At 42.7% G+C, this 14,888-nt stretch overlaps 1 protein-coding gene across 2 annotated transcripts in view; it reads right to left on the minus strand.

Moving 5' to 3' along the window:
• The window catches only part of LOC110987532 (laminin subunit alpha-3-like), a 31,853-nt gene that overhangs the window by 8,671 nt on the left and 8,294 nt on the right, over positions 1–14,888 (minus strand). The window contains exons 9-20 of one of the 2 annotated variants that reach the window (XM_087143338.1): positions 14,571–14,720; positions 13,104–13,435; positions 12,258–12,389; positions 10,905–11,048; positions 8,452–8,773; positions 7,731–7,973; positions 5,689–6,272; positions 5,178–5,354; positions 4,051–4,311; positions 3,428–3,571; positions 1,647–1,822; positions 858–1,080 (exon numbers count right to left, since the gene is read on the minus strand). In XM_087143338.1, coding sequence (XP_086999464.1) covers positions 858–1,080; positions 1,647–1,822; positions 3,428–3,571; positions 4,051–4,311; positions 5,178–5,354; positions 5,689–6,272; positions 7,731–7,973; positions 8,452–8,773; positions 10,905–11,048; positions 12,258–12,389; positions 13,104–13,435; positions 14,571–14,720 — 2,888 coding nt within the window. The remainder of the gene's footprint in view (positions 1–857; positions 1,081–1,646; positions 1,823–3,427; positions 3,572–4,050; positions 4,312–5,177; positions 5,355–5,688; positions 6,273–7,730; positions 7,974–8,451; positions 8,774–10,904; positions 11,049–12,257; positions 12,390–13,103; positions 13,436–14,570; positions 14,721–14,888) is intronic. The other variant, XM_022250326.2, reaches the window with a different exon arrangement.

The raw sequence follows: 14,888 nt of genomic DNA on the forward strand, positions 1-14,888 counted from the left end.
GACATTACAGTAGAGGATATTTTGTCCTGAACCTTTTGACCATAAAGAAATATTGCGCAATAGAGGGTCATTTGCCCTTAACCAATATTTATTTGTAAGTACATTTACTCAGGGTTTTAGACGGCTTCTGACAATTACGTTGGTTAAGTGCAAAATACCATATATTCACATCTCCTCAATTTAAAAACTATATCTTATAAAATATTCAACTCAGGCTGAATTAACAAAATGTCTTCTGTTCCCAGGAACAATCCAGCCAGTTTGCTGGCTAATGAATTCATGAATTGAAGAGGGGCAGGGAAACATGTTACATTCAGTAACACAAAATGAAATTGGTACAAGTTAGCAAATATTAAACATATGCAGCCTTGAAAACTTTCATACATCCCCAATACAGTACACTGCACAGCTATATCACTAATTCGTTACACAAAGGTTATGCATGGAGCAAAGGATGCATGGAGTATTGTAAGGCTGGCTGCTGGCCGTCTTCCAAACTCCTCTTTTGAAGGTTGACTCAACTATGTTTCTTCTTCTTGACTTGTAAATTTTGTCACATTGTCAGAATGTATTGTCAGAATGTAAAAATAAGCAAAGCAAAGATAAGCCATATCATAATGATGTGGCTTGAAATGTGACGTCATTTTGAACCAGTTAAGTGTAGTGCAAACAAATGGAGTACACACGAATGTTGGTTCACATGCTGGTTCTAGTGTGCGTGTGACGTATACACTTTGTAACTCTACATGCATATGGGAATTATCTGCAACCATTGTCACAAATTTGTGTGGAATTTCAAGCCGCAGCCAAGTGATTCAAACACGGCCTTAGCAAGCAATATTTTTCCAGTGGCTCACCGCTTGTCAGTCCATGGTGGGCCCCAGCCAAAGCCTGCTCTACACCCACAATGGCCCCCAGAGATTGACCCACGAGCTCGTTTGCCGACACCAGGCTCTGGTCCGCTGACTCTACCCCAGACTGGATGGAACCTCTCAGGCTAGCCAGCAGCTGGTGCATGGTAGTGTTCAGGGAAGCTACAAGGCTGGTCAGGTTGTCGCCTTCACGGATGACGGAATTAGTCTGAAGGGACAAGAAGCAGTTTATTGGTTTCTGAAAAAGAAAATCTTCAGTGTGTTGTGCTGGTGTAGAGATTCCTCACTGTTTACCTCCATGGCCGGGGTTCGATTACCAACTTGGTCTACAAATGGGATGGGTTTTCAGTCCCTATCTGATTCTGTGGGTGTTACCCAAAACATTCTTCACAGGTTTTCTATCCACCTCTAAAACTGTAACTACTTGTCGCTGTCTCCTCTCTACAGGTTTCTTCACCCTTGGCAGCTACAGTGTTCAGGGCTTTGAAGGAATCCTTACTTTCACTTTTATAAATGCCTAATAATTACAATACTTTAGGTCAAACTGTGCAAAAGATTTAACCACAGATGTCAATCTGGTGTGTTTGTTAAATAAATGATATAAAGAATGCTGACAATGTGCATGCATAGTAATTATCAAGATGATAACAGAATTTGGCTTACTTGACATTTGAACCTGCAAACTCAAGAACACTGTAAGTGGTTTGTCCAGTGCAATGCATCTTCATATGACAAGGAAAAGTATTGTTTCAATTTCCTACAAAGTTCAGATACCGTTTCAACAAGCTGCAGTGTTTGGTTGTAGGTCACCATCAAGCGATTGTAGAATGGTCCCAGTGCAGCGGACATATCAGCTGCCCTTAGCATGCCGATGAAACTGGTCAGGTTAGTTGACCTGCTGACGAGGTCGGTATGCTCAGTGGAGATACTGTCATAACACATGTCGCAGCCTACGGGGGGAGAAGACAACAAGGAGAAATGTTGACAAATAATAATAATCTTCATCTTGAAGTTCCAGCAGGTATGCAGGGATTGCACTGAATGGTTTTCCTGTGGTTCAATGCCATGTGAAAAGAATGATCACCGAGCACACAGTGCAAAGAGTATATCAAACTGTGGATACCCTGTTAGCGACACTCTACAGCCAGCGATACTCTTTTTTCTTAAGACTGAAACAAGCAACTCAACAACTCAACTACTAGATATCTTATGGTTGCCTGGTTGGATCAAATCATGGGCAAATGCTAGAATGCAGTACTATTTACATCCACATGCACAGACCTCGAATTTCATTTTTTTAGGGCACCGCCATTTGGCATTGGTGGACTGGCTGAAATTAAGGGCACTAATGCCAAACATGAGGGCATTAATGCCATCACCGTACCAAAGTAATATCAGCATTAATGCCATCCAGTTTTTTTTTATATTGCATGAAAATCAATATTCATTCAGGCCTAAGAAAAAGTAGGATACGCATTATACCTGAACATGTCCGTGATTAGTGCCAAACCAGCAGCCAAGTGTTGAAAGGCTTCGGCCCGAATTGACTGCAGCCGTTCTTTCCTCGGCATTTTGCCTGCTACAAAAACTGGCCAAGCCAGTGATTTTGCACACAACGTACGTGAGAATCAGAGTAGTCCTGATTGACAGATGCCGTGTGTGTGCAGTTCAGATCGCACGCGGTACGTGGCACTAGACTGCAAACACTACATTGTGGTGTTAGTAAAAATACTGCCACGACCATACAATTGTCCCATGTGCATGAAAAACGTGGAGCTCTCGATGTGTACACATTGATGAGCACTTACTGCCAGACTAACACTACTGCATGGTACAATAAAATGCTTGGCTTGGGCATGCACTGTTATGTTAAGTCATTGGATAGGCTGGCAGGTGTCACACTTGCGACCGTGCAGTGTGTATGGAGCAGGCCGGCCCGCCGGTGTGCGGCGGGCCGAGTGTACATGTACAATATCCCCATATACACATGGTGCATGCACACACTGCAAATGCATGCATGCCATGCATTTGGGTGGCCTGGCACAGTGTTCTGGTCCAATGTGAGCAATCAAGGAACGATGTGTATGCTGGTTTCCATGCCGCTTTCTGTGTACCTCGCTAAACGGGGGCAGTCAATATGCACATGTAGGGCACTACGGCCAAAAAAAAAGGGCACTGCCATCTTGGCGGTGAAACACCATCACTTTTTGGAGGCACCATGGCCAAATGGGAGGGGACCAACAGCCATTGCCGTTGTGGCCGTCGGGAAATTTGAGGCCTGTATGCATACCATCAATAATCAAAGTGTACAGGATATGCCAACACACATGTGCGTTGAGCTATGAATGTGCCCTCAATATTGCAGTAGGTTGAGCAATCAAACGCTTGCTACAGAAGAGCAAACCATTGTCCATACAAGATATACCAGTTAGCTCTGTGCACTTTAATAGCTGCAAAGTTTCTGTGAGTGCTATATTTTAAAGTACTGTTTACTTTAGGATGCCATGTTTGATACCACCTACAGCCCTTGCCAAACACAGACTTTGCAAACTTACCCAGGCAGCCCAGGAAGTAGTTGTAGTAGTTGAGCTGGCAGGCATCACATAGCATCCCACCATAGTTGCCTGTGCAGGGACACTGGCCGGTCTGCATGTTACACTGTGTGGCACCACCGGTGCCTGTCACATTGCAGTTGCAAGCTGGAGATATAGCAAGATATCATAAGAATTTCAAGTAATTTGATTTTAGATACTGACACTTGATCATTCTAGTGTGGAGATTCCCTGTCCACTCCATCACCACTGGGACCTACTTCACAGTTTGTGTTGAAGAAGATACATGTATGTGGCTTCCTAGCAAAATATGAATACTTTTAGAAACCTCTCTAATTTAAACCCCCAAACCTGAAAATGATTTAAATTCAGCTGCCTTGTTCCAGAGCACGGAGGTTAATCATATATTCCCTGATCAACTGAACATATCTACCTGAAGATATGCACCGCCATATTAGTATGACTTTTTTAAGGAAATAGAAAAATACCAACACCCCGTAACCAGTAGAGAAGAAATAAACTACAATTTTAATTTGATAAAAAATTTTTTCTTACATACATGAGTACACTACAACAGTCAATACAAAAGGTCTCCACAAAATGGACTCAGGAGTGACATAACTTACGCGAGCATGCACCCCCAAACAGTTCAGTCCCAAACCCGTAGTGGTCAGCCAGACAAGCGTCGCACAGTGGCTCCTGCACATTGGCTGCACAGCTCTCGCAGTGGTCTCCAACCGTGCCCAGCTGGCAGCCCTGGCACACGCCCGTCACGGTGTTGCACGTGTTGGCCCGGCCGCTGCAGTTGCAAGGCAGGCACGCATCGAAAGGCGTGTCCATTGAATTCTGCCGGTATGTCCCAGGCTGGCATTGATCGCATGAGAGGCCTTCAAGTCAATGAAAAGAATTACAGGAATCCAACATGTTCTGCATTGGTAGTAAGAGCCGTAACTGGGGGAGGATTGGGGTAGGCACAGGCCCTCCTCCATGCCTGTACCCCCACCCACCCTCCAGAAAATGAGGGTCCCCTGCAAAATGTACCCCAGTTACACTACTGGTAAGAACCAGCTGCAGCAGAACGATTTTGGAAGTGGGAGGGGGGCAGTTGTTAGACCATCAGGCATCAGCCATTAATAGGCCGATCCATGAAGCCCTGCCCCATTATAAGCCCTGCAAAAAGTTTGGAGGCCATACCCCCAAGGTGGAAAAGTGGGGGGCCACTGCCCCCCCCCTTCTGCTGCCAGTGGTCGGAACTATCACAAGTTGGCACTTAAGACTATAAATATATCCTTTTCCAAAATATTTGGAGTTACACACAATGGTGGGAAAAGGATTATCCTACTTGGTTTTGTGATGAGCATTACCATAAACCAGCAAGAGAAGTGCAAGTCCACAATTTAAGGCATGTTGTGTCCCAGCAAAATGGGCAATTTACCCTTGAGTACATTCATGGATATCAGTGTTTTTCATTCTTTTGTTTGCAATCAGGATGGAGAATACCCACAAGTATTGTTACATTCCTAGTCACTGTGTTGCTTGTGTAATTGAAAAAAAAACATGGCTTAACGTATGGGATAAAATGGGACTTTTTCAAGGAGTTATCCAGCAGTATTAAGAAAAACTGCATATCCCCCCCAAAAAAAACCAGCAGAAAGAAAAAGCAGAAAATAAATCTGGTACAATAAAAATGGAATCCTTTTTATGAAACTTCCATACCCTGACAGTAAAGACTCCAGAAAAAACGTTATCTTACCCATAGTGTTTGTCGATACACGGCATGTGCACTGCTCTACCGTAGTCACAAAACTGGTGGAGCTTCCTGGGGTTGGCATGTACTTGGCCGTATCCATGGAAACACTGTAGAACGTGCTGGCTGTGCCGTTGCCAAATGAGGCACGAATTTGGATGCTGGCAATGTCACTCAGGATCTCTGACAAACCATAACAAAGAGTACAATTATGTGGCATAAAACCAGATATATAAAGGTGTAAATTGCTGGTAATGAGCAAAACTGTGGAGATAAAAATTGTGGGCAATCAGCCTGAGTGGAGGCGCATTAATTGTGCACATCGCATTACATGCCAAGTTAGCATGTATCTGCATTTATCCTCACTGAATATGTGATTTTTTCAATAAATTTGACAGATGGAAATATCTATTGTTCACAACGTCAGCACTGCTCAAAATGCAAATTTGATAAAAATTTGGCCTCCTGACTGATATTATGAATTGTTTCAGATTTATGATACAATGGGGAAACTAACCTTGAAACTCACTGACCGTGGGTGCCCTCTCAAAACCTACCACTTGCCAGTTGGACTCATAAAATATAGCCTCAAACCGCCTCTCCGTTGGCATGGGAGTGAACACCTCGGCGCTGTAATACACAGCCATGTTGCTCCGTCCCCCTGTGATGATCAAGTATTGGCTCGTGGTGTTGTCCACTGACCCCATGTCCAGCTTCATGGTGTAGGCGAATGTCTGACTGTAAAGGTCCAGGTGTGAGCCGAGGTACTCCCTGGGAACCAGCAGGTAGATGTAGGAGGTGCTGGGAGACGCCGCGGGGTGAACGACTCTGATGTTGTCTGGGTTGACCATCAGGGCCGTAGGCTCTGTGGCACTCCAACTCCTGGAACTTTTACATGAGTTGGAGCGTTGAGATTGCGTGGAGTGACGACTGAAGCAAAGGCACGGCGGGAGGGGAGGGAGGCAGGGAGGGGGTGTGGTTGGGCATGGACTGGTAGGGGGGATGGACGACGGTGTGGGAGGCAAGGTTGATGGAATGATAATGGTTGGCGGGCGAGTGGTTGGAGGGGGGTCAGTCGGACGGAGGCAGGTTGGAAGGTGGCTGTATGATTTATAGCAGGTGGGGAGTGAGGAAAGGGGACAAGTACAACCGAGGCTGAACTACCAACACTTCATAGCACGAGTTAATCAATCCAAGCCAGTCGCCAAGGGGGGAAGGCCCTCCCCTGGCAAGCAGCTGCCCCCTCCCATCCGCAAAAACATTAGAATCAAAATCATCTATTGTTGTTAGGATGTGGATCTCCAATGCCTGGAGCAAGCGACAGAGTTGACTCAATCACGTGAAATTCACTTGAAAAGAAGAGACTTGTAACTTTCTACATTACAGTCACAGTTTTGCCTACTTGTGGTTCGCAAACTATGGCTGGTTATCAAAGAGCAAAAGAATAATTCACGATAATGCACAAGTGTTAGAAAAAAATCTCACACAGCTGGCAAAACACTACACTACTCAATCCTAGAACTCCCATTCTGAATGTAATGAGGAAAATGCGCATGTTGAAACAAACTCTGTCACCAACCAAGAGTGAACTTTCTGCAGAGTTTGGCTGCCCTTGCAACTAGTAGGCAATTCCAGAAAGCAATAGGCAATATCAGAATGGTCTATTACATTCATTTGCAAAAGTTTAGGACCACCCATAGAAAATGCATTAACCTGAAGGAAAACCAAACTTAAACCAATCAATCATGGCAACTTATGTTTATTTTCGATGTGTAACCTTGGTACCTTGGTTGAACATTTTTGACTACATTTCCATGATTTGACATGTTAACAGTCTAATGTTCAGTGTGCCCTCCCTTATTTCTGATTGCTTAGACTGTTTTTTTTTTACTCATGCTGCCTTGCAGACAAAATGTCATACAAGAACTGCCTTTGCAAAAAATTTCTTTCAATTGGGTATATAGCACTACACTGATGCTATGCACCACTGTAAAATCATGTTAAGTAATCATTCAGTGAGACAGTGTAATGCAGGCCCAGTGACAGAAATACCAATAAAATTCAAGGTGGTCTTGAACTTTTGCAAATGACTGTAATTACCTTAAATTTAGCCGGACTTAAAAGGGAAACAGACAAATTGGAAGCAAAGTACATTGTACCTAGTGACTTTTAAGGGTGCTTAGTTTGTGAAATAATAATTCCAAAGCACCCGACTTTTGTAGAAAATAATTTTGAATAAGTAGAGTGAAAAGGGCAGTGATTCTGATTATTGGAAATGTTAAGTAAGGGAAAAGCTGGGAGTCCAGGCCTTCCACTATACAATGCTTAACTTGGCATGAATTCACTGCTTAATTATAATGCCTCACAGGAAATCAATGCTTTCAGTGAATGAGCATTTTGTTTTTGTTGTTCTCGGTGTAAACAACGCAAATGCCAAAAATGCGCTACAGTTAAAACACCAAGGACAAAGACTGTGTAAGGGTGTTAATTGAATTAATCCACACATGTACAATGATCAACCACATTTATAACCGACTACATTCACAAGAGACTGCTTACCCCTGGGCAGTGAAATCGTCTGCGATGCTGGAGGCAATGTAGCCTGGTGCCGCGTTGCATTGGCTGCCGTGGCCATAGCAGAAGCAAGGCTGACAGCCGTCAGGATTGGTCGGCTGCAGGTTGAAGTAGCCCGGCCGGCACTGGCTACACTTGGGGCCCTGGGCATTGGGCTTGCAGGCACAGGTGCCCTGGTCAGGATGGCAGCTTGTACTGGTCGAACCTGCGGGGTTGCAGTTGCATGGCCTTTTTGAAACAAGAAGAAAAAGAACAATGGGAATTTCAATTAGAATCCATTTGACCTCTGTGAATATCAAGGTCAAGTGGTTAAGACATCCATCAGTCGCATATCAAGGTGGGGGGAATGGAATTCTGTGGAAAATCCTCCTCTCCCCCTCCCCCGAAAGATAGTGGTAACTCACAGTTTCTAATATGCTGGCACTTTCGCTCACTAAACAAAAGTAACATTACTTTCCCCCCATCTCCACCCCTAGCTGGATGTCACTGACATCCACACTGAGGCTGGACACAGATCAGATAACTTTCTGGACAAATGTAGTGAAAATACAGGAAATACAACCAACACTATTTACTCGCCAGTGTACTGACCTAAACTACCCTACATTACTCCATATATCATCATATACTGCCCATGCAATGAAAATGATGAGCAATGATTCCCATTGGAGGGATTAACATCTAAATGAAATTGTTTCAGGCTTACGTGCAGCCATTCGCTGAGAATGAGTAGTATCCCGGCAAGCAGTTACTGCATTGGTTCCCCGAGATGGTCTGTTTGCACGGACACACACCAGTCTCCGAGCACTGCAAGGTGGATGACCCCTCTGGGTTGCAGTTGCACGCAAGGCATCCCCCGCCTGTGCTGAACCCGTAGTAGTTGGCCAAGCAGCTTCGGCAATGCCGACTGGCACTGTTGCCTTGGTCATTCAGTTGACCATTCGGCGCCACACCAGATTTGCACGGGCACTGGCCAGAGCCAAAGTCACAGGCCAGGCTAAGCGATCCCGTCACGTCACAGTTGCAAGCTGCTCAGAACCGGAATAAAAATGTTTTCTCCCATAAATCCATGCACATTATTCCACCAGAATCAAATGGTCAAAACTTCAATTCTATACTCAAAGGCTTCCTTCTCTGCCCCTTCCCCCAGGTTGATTCCCTCATTAGATAGATTATGGATTTGACAAAACAAGGTGTATACTTTTCATACTTTCTTGTGTACTCTTGTGCATTGATCACTAAACACTTTTAAATTTTTGGAACGTTTTACTATTCTCTTTAGTTACATGAAGGTATTTATCAGGCAACTTTTCTAAAATCTAAAACAGTTATGGCAGAGAGAGAAAATACTAATGAACCAAAAGCCACAAAACTGAGAAGTTGTTTTAATGTTCTCTTGAAACTGAATGCTTTAAACTCGAAGTGTAAGGTTTTTCAGATCTCAAAGCCCTAAAAACTCATATTGATACTCATTACTCATTATCTGTCAGGTTACAATTAGATCTGAGGGAGGATTTTGTTGTTATAGTCATTTGAAGTTCATGGCCTCACGCATGCTGGCCTGTCTGCTTTTCTGCATGTCAATAGGAAGGTACATGTATACATTTTGGGTAGTGTCCATTTTTTCGCAAATTGGTGTCAAAATGACTGCGCGATATCATTGGAAAATATGTAGATTCGGCAGAGGAAAAAACCTTGTGTAAGCGCATAAAAAGCCCTAAATGTAGCTACGCCCCCAGTCCTTTCATTTTAAGGCATGCGATTGCACTCCCATACCATCACACGCCTAAAAGCTTCCCGACAAGTGCGAATAATTGCACGTCCGAACCATCCAAACTCCTGGGCATGAGTTTACTTTATAATTATACTTTATAAATATATTTTGCCATCTGTGAGAAAAATGAAACGAAAAGAATCTCTTTTTTTTCACACGCCTACAATTTCCAAATCACAAGGACTGTACCCCTCTTAAAGACCTTAAAAAAGGAACCATGGAAAACTCTTGAAAAGTTTAGGCCCCTAAAAAACTAGTTTAGCTCCTCCAAAATTTGGCTCTGGATCCCTCCTTCTATTGGAGAAAATGTCGAAAAGGGTGGATTCTTGTTCATAATTTCAGACAAGCACTATTATAATTATTTCTATTATGGCCTTATTTCATTTGGATTTATATTTGATCTACTTATTTGAAGTATGGAAGTAAATGTTGCTTTTCAATTAAATTCAACTGAATTCTACCTCTGCTAACCCTTTAAACAGAAAAAAATAACTTGGTAGCCATTGGCTAATCTAGGCGCTAGCACTTCCATGAAAGTTTAGTAATCAATTGACCCCTAAATGGAGAAATATTGTCGCCAGCAAAAAAGGCAGCATCAATAATTTATAATCATAACCAGGCCCGACACACGTACACCACATAATGTGCATATGTACGTACAGGAACGCCAATGAGGTTAATCCATGAAATCAGGCTTCTTGCCATGGGGTTCAGCCACGGATGTCATAACGTCCGTGGTTTCAGCGTGTTGCAGGACACCCTGCTGCATGTATTCCGCTATTTCAGACACTCTAAATCACGGCAACACCCTTTAATTCCAGCAGGAGCTCCGCTTCAGGCTTCATTTACGTTGCAGCAAAAAAGCAGCAAAAAATGGAGCCCACACCATAACATATAAAACAGCCCTGGTGTCCGTATACAGTGTATCAACAATGTATGTTTAGATCGTGAACCAAACAACACTGACTCCTACCGTTACCCCATGCAGATCGTGCGTGGGATAGCAATACGTGTAGAGTGCATGAACATGTACAGTGCACATGGTAAGTTTTAAATTCATGATGCGATTTGCGCTGCCATTTATACATTTCCAGAATGAATTTTGAGTACATAATCATTGCTATTTTGATTTTTATGCATACTCAAAATTGTTCAAGTGCATTTTGTATGTCGTTTTGAAGCTATCGTAAGTCACAAATGATGACTCTATGGCCAAAATATGATTGCATTGGCAAAAATTTGGTCGCATTTGCGACTGATTTAGGCATTATTTAAAGTGTTGACCTCTGGCTGTTTTAAAATTCAACTGTTGCGATTGGAAGGAGCACATGTTGTAACAAAATGTTTCACACGCTTTTAAGGAACATGAACAGTGTTTTTCTCACATGTGCAGCCCTCAGCTGAGAAGCCGAAGAATCCTGGCAGGCAACGATCACAGCGGCGTCCACCAACGCCACTCTTGCATGTGCACGCTCCGCCGTATGAATTGCATCCACTGCCAATGGTGCCCGTTGGATCACAGTCACAAACTGACAAAAAAGAATTGGATAAGATCCTTGAGAACTGGAAAAAACTGTGGCTGTTGTGGGTGCAAACATGTAAGAAGTACGTTTATTTCAAAGTGCATCTTTTTTACGGCACAATGTCCCTTTACAAATGGTTCTTGAACTGTCAAACAGTTGGCCAAATTATTAAAGGAACAGTTTTGGGAGTTGGCTTTGTGGCTTTTTTGATTCTCTGAAATCAAGGCCTGTCCATGCATCCAGTCCAGTCGCAAACAAAGGCAGATGTCATCCATAAGTTGGTTAACAAAGGCATAGCATCACTAATCCTTATCAGTCATGGCTTTTGTAAATCAGTGGATTAAAATGCACCCTTTTATTCCATGGATGGCAGTGCCTATGTTCACACTGAACCTTGCACCATTGGACTTAACATTCTGAACTGGTTCAGAAGGCTAACATTTGGGAAGTGTTGGGCAGTTAACAAACCAATTATAAAAGAATGTTGTGCCCAACAATTACAAAAAAGTTTGGTTTGTTTGGCACAGACTACACAGAGTGCAGGAGAACAGAGAATGCATGTACACAGAAGCTCACTGAATGGATCAAAAATGAAGCACTACAGCATTACGATATACGGAACAAATGGAAATGGGAAGATGCAAAACAGAAGGCAGTGGGTCATAAAACTCTAGGTTTACACTCATAAACATTCACTCTAAAATGGTAAAAAAAGTCCTTTCAAGGCACCATTGGCTCCTCATCTATGGAGTCCACATGGTCAGTGTGCCTTTGACTTCTCTTTAAAGTTTAAAGAATGAAATTTCACTCCCTCTGACCGAAATTGAATGACCTCACTCCTATAGATTGAGATTTCACTCCATGAGGTCCCCCTTTTCAACCTATTTTTCAATCCAATTTCAGAAGGATTTGGGTAATTCCAAAAATCAGAGGTCCAAAGTGTGACATTTTCGTGTTCCTCTTACATCTGACCTTTGTTATTTGACATGGAAATATCACCGGAATCGATTTCAAACTATTACCACTTGTTTGGCAGGTAATTTGTATTAATTCATCACTCTTGGAAATTAGAAAATGTGTTCTGAACTTTCAAATCATATGTTTGATGTGACAGGGACACAAAAAACAGGGACCCCTAATTTCTGGAGTTACCCATTTACATTCCAAATTGCCTAGTGCTTCGCTTGAATCTTTGTAAACAAGACAGTGACTTACCTACTGCTCCGTTTTTGCTCTCAGCTGACACAGAAAACATGAAGGCTCGACACTGGTCAATGGCAGACTGCCGCGTCGCTATCGCTGTCATGTTGCTAATGCATGCTGTATAAATCTCCTTTGTGGGTATATCTTTGGAAGATAACATGAAAGTTGTTATACAAGCAATACAAGAAACTTCCAAGTTAAAACAGGCATCCAGCAGTTGTGCTTATCAAATGTGTTTTTTTTTTGCCAGAAAGCAAAAATATGCAAGAGTCATATGGGAAAGTAATGCTTGAAAGTGATGATGGTTAGATCAAACGTTTATCAAAGAACTGGGCTTATTTCTGTAACATCTGCAATGATGTTAAGATTCTGTGGGACTTTGCCTACATTTTACTTAATAGATTCTCTGGTTTAGTACTTATATGGTATGTGTTCATGCACTAGAGGTTCAAATCCTGATCCTGTCAAATTCATTGTATAAATTAATATTGAATTGAATTTGTTGAGGGACCCCTGTACTATCACAAATGTCAGAAAAGGTTGGATAATACTCGTTTAGATCTCCATACAAATCTCTTTATGCGTTAACTTTTAGGTACCTCTGTCAACGTGTAGATTTAGGATTTTTTAGAGATGAGATGGCAGCTGGTGTCATGTATTACCTCATAGACTCTTGTTTCATTTGTAAAACTGTGCATTCTCAATACTATCAGGTGCACGAAAATGTTATGTGCACATCGCTCTCAGATCACACTAAATGGTTGGCAGTTACCTTGTTGCCATCTTGAAAAAAGCACATCATGCATGGTATTAGATTAAACCTTGAACACAGCCCAACATTTCAATTTGAAATCTCACCAGCTTGAGTGTAGACAGAGAAGGCATTGGGGGCTGGCATGATCACCAGCCCATCGATCTTGATTTCCTGGGCACCGGCCCCTCTGGAGCTCAGCGTCAGAGTGAAGTCGTATCGGCACCGCCGATCCAGCATCAGAGATTCTCCCTGCGATGCATACCAGGCCGTTGCCGTGCCCGGGGGCAAGCTGATGACCAACGAGGAGATGGGGGTGTTGGCAGCCACCGGGCAGGATGAAGAACCAGCATCTGGCTGGGACACGACAACATTCAAATTGGCTTGCTGCCAAGGGGAAGTGGAGTCATAGGTGTAGCGGATAGCAGGACGGTAAAACCTGGACATATACAAAAAATGATATTTAGCATAACGATCATGTCACAGGTATTTCTTTATAATGAAACATTGGCAAACTACTTCAAAAGTGGTCCCTGATCAATTTCTGCCATCAAGTCACCAGTGGCATGTTTTTGCAGCAACAGCCAGAAATGTGTTTCTGCTCAGGTCACCTGTTGGGAAGTTCAGCAACTTTGGTTATGCCTATGTGATGTTTTGTTCTGACTAAACAAGAATGGAAGACTGGAGTTGGTTCATCGCAACGTCAAAATGGTGGAAAACTAGTAGGCAATTCTTGGTCATCTCCAAAAAACAATGACAGCATCCTCAAATTTCTTGTTGCAAAATACATGATTTATTCTAAACTGTGAAATGACCGAGCAACAGCACTACACAAAAATGACATTCATCAACAAGTCGTCTGCTTCGTCTCTATTAGATGATGTAACCAGTTCCACTTCTGCATTTTTCAGGGCCACATTAAACATGTTCCTGCTTATCACTCTGATGTTTGATCATGTTTCAGTTTCAGTTTAGAGGTCATGAAAACACACCCAGTAAACTTTAAAACCTCTTCTCATGAAATCAGGAGAATCAGGGGTCCAGAGCTTTCATAAAGGGATGCAACCTTGAGGGCCAAATCATAAGGTAACAAAAATGTGTGTGAATCTATATACCTTATCCTGTGGGTTCTACCAATATCATCCCTTACTGCATAGGGTATGTGTGACCTTCAGGAGCCCCTGAACATGTGAAATTCCTCTGTACCTTATTCATTGCAATCTAAGGCTCCTCTGGGGTACAATTTTGAAGAAAAACAGGTGTAATACAAGGGGACGAGAATTAAAGGGGCAGGGACTGGGAGCATGCTCCATGTACACAACTTGCTAATCTGCCCTTGAAAATGTTGCCAAATTGAACAGCATGACAGATTCAAAGTTTTCAAAACTTGGAGACTTGAATACACGAGAGAATCCACAACATACTGTGTCTATTTTCGAAAAAGGGCATTACAGTTGTTGGCTGCAATTTTGTTCTGTTTGATTTACTAAGAACTGACAATGTGCGTATATTAAACATTCTGTAATTTGTAGCAAAGACGTTAAATTGGATGTGGATGATGACGTGTCACTTACAGGGCATCAGCCAGGCTAGTGACAGCCCTGACTCCTCTGAATGTCACCTGGTTGCCCTGGTAACAAGTCTGAAAGCCAGAACCGGTAAAGAGGTTGAAAGGCACGGCAGAGGTACGCAAGCAGTCAGATTCGGCCTCCCATGAATCATAGCTGAGCAAAGGAATTTACAAGAATGAGACTTCAACTAAAATATACATATCTGTTAACAAAGCATCAACAGAAAAAATCACAGTCAATTTAATAAAAATAATAAAAATGAGGACATGCAGAATTCAAATCTGAATTAACTTAGATACGGGCCTCTTTGAAATTAAATAT

The sequence above is a fragment of the Acanthaster planci genome, linkage group LG11 (assembly GCF_054643075.1).
Source record: "Acanthaster planci isolate LZ-2023a linkage group LG11, COTS_SCS, whole genome shotgun sequence".
NCBI classification, from domain to species: Eukaryota; Metazoa; Echinodermata; class Asteroidea; order Valvatida; family Acanthasteridae; genus Acanthaster; species Acanthaster planci.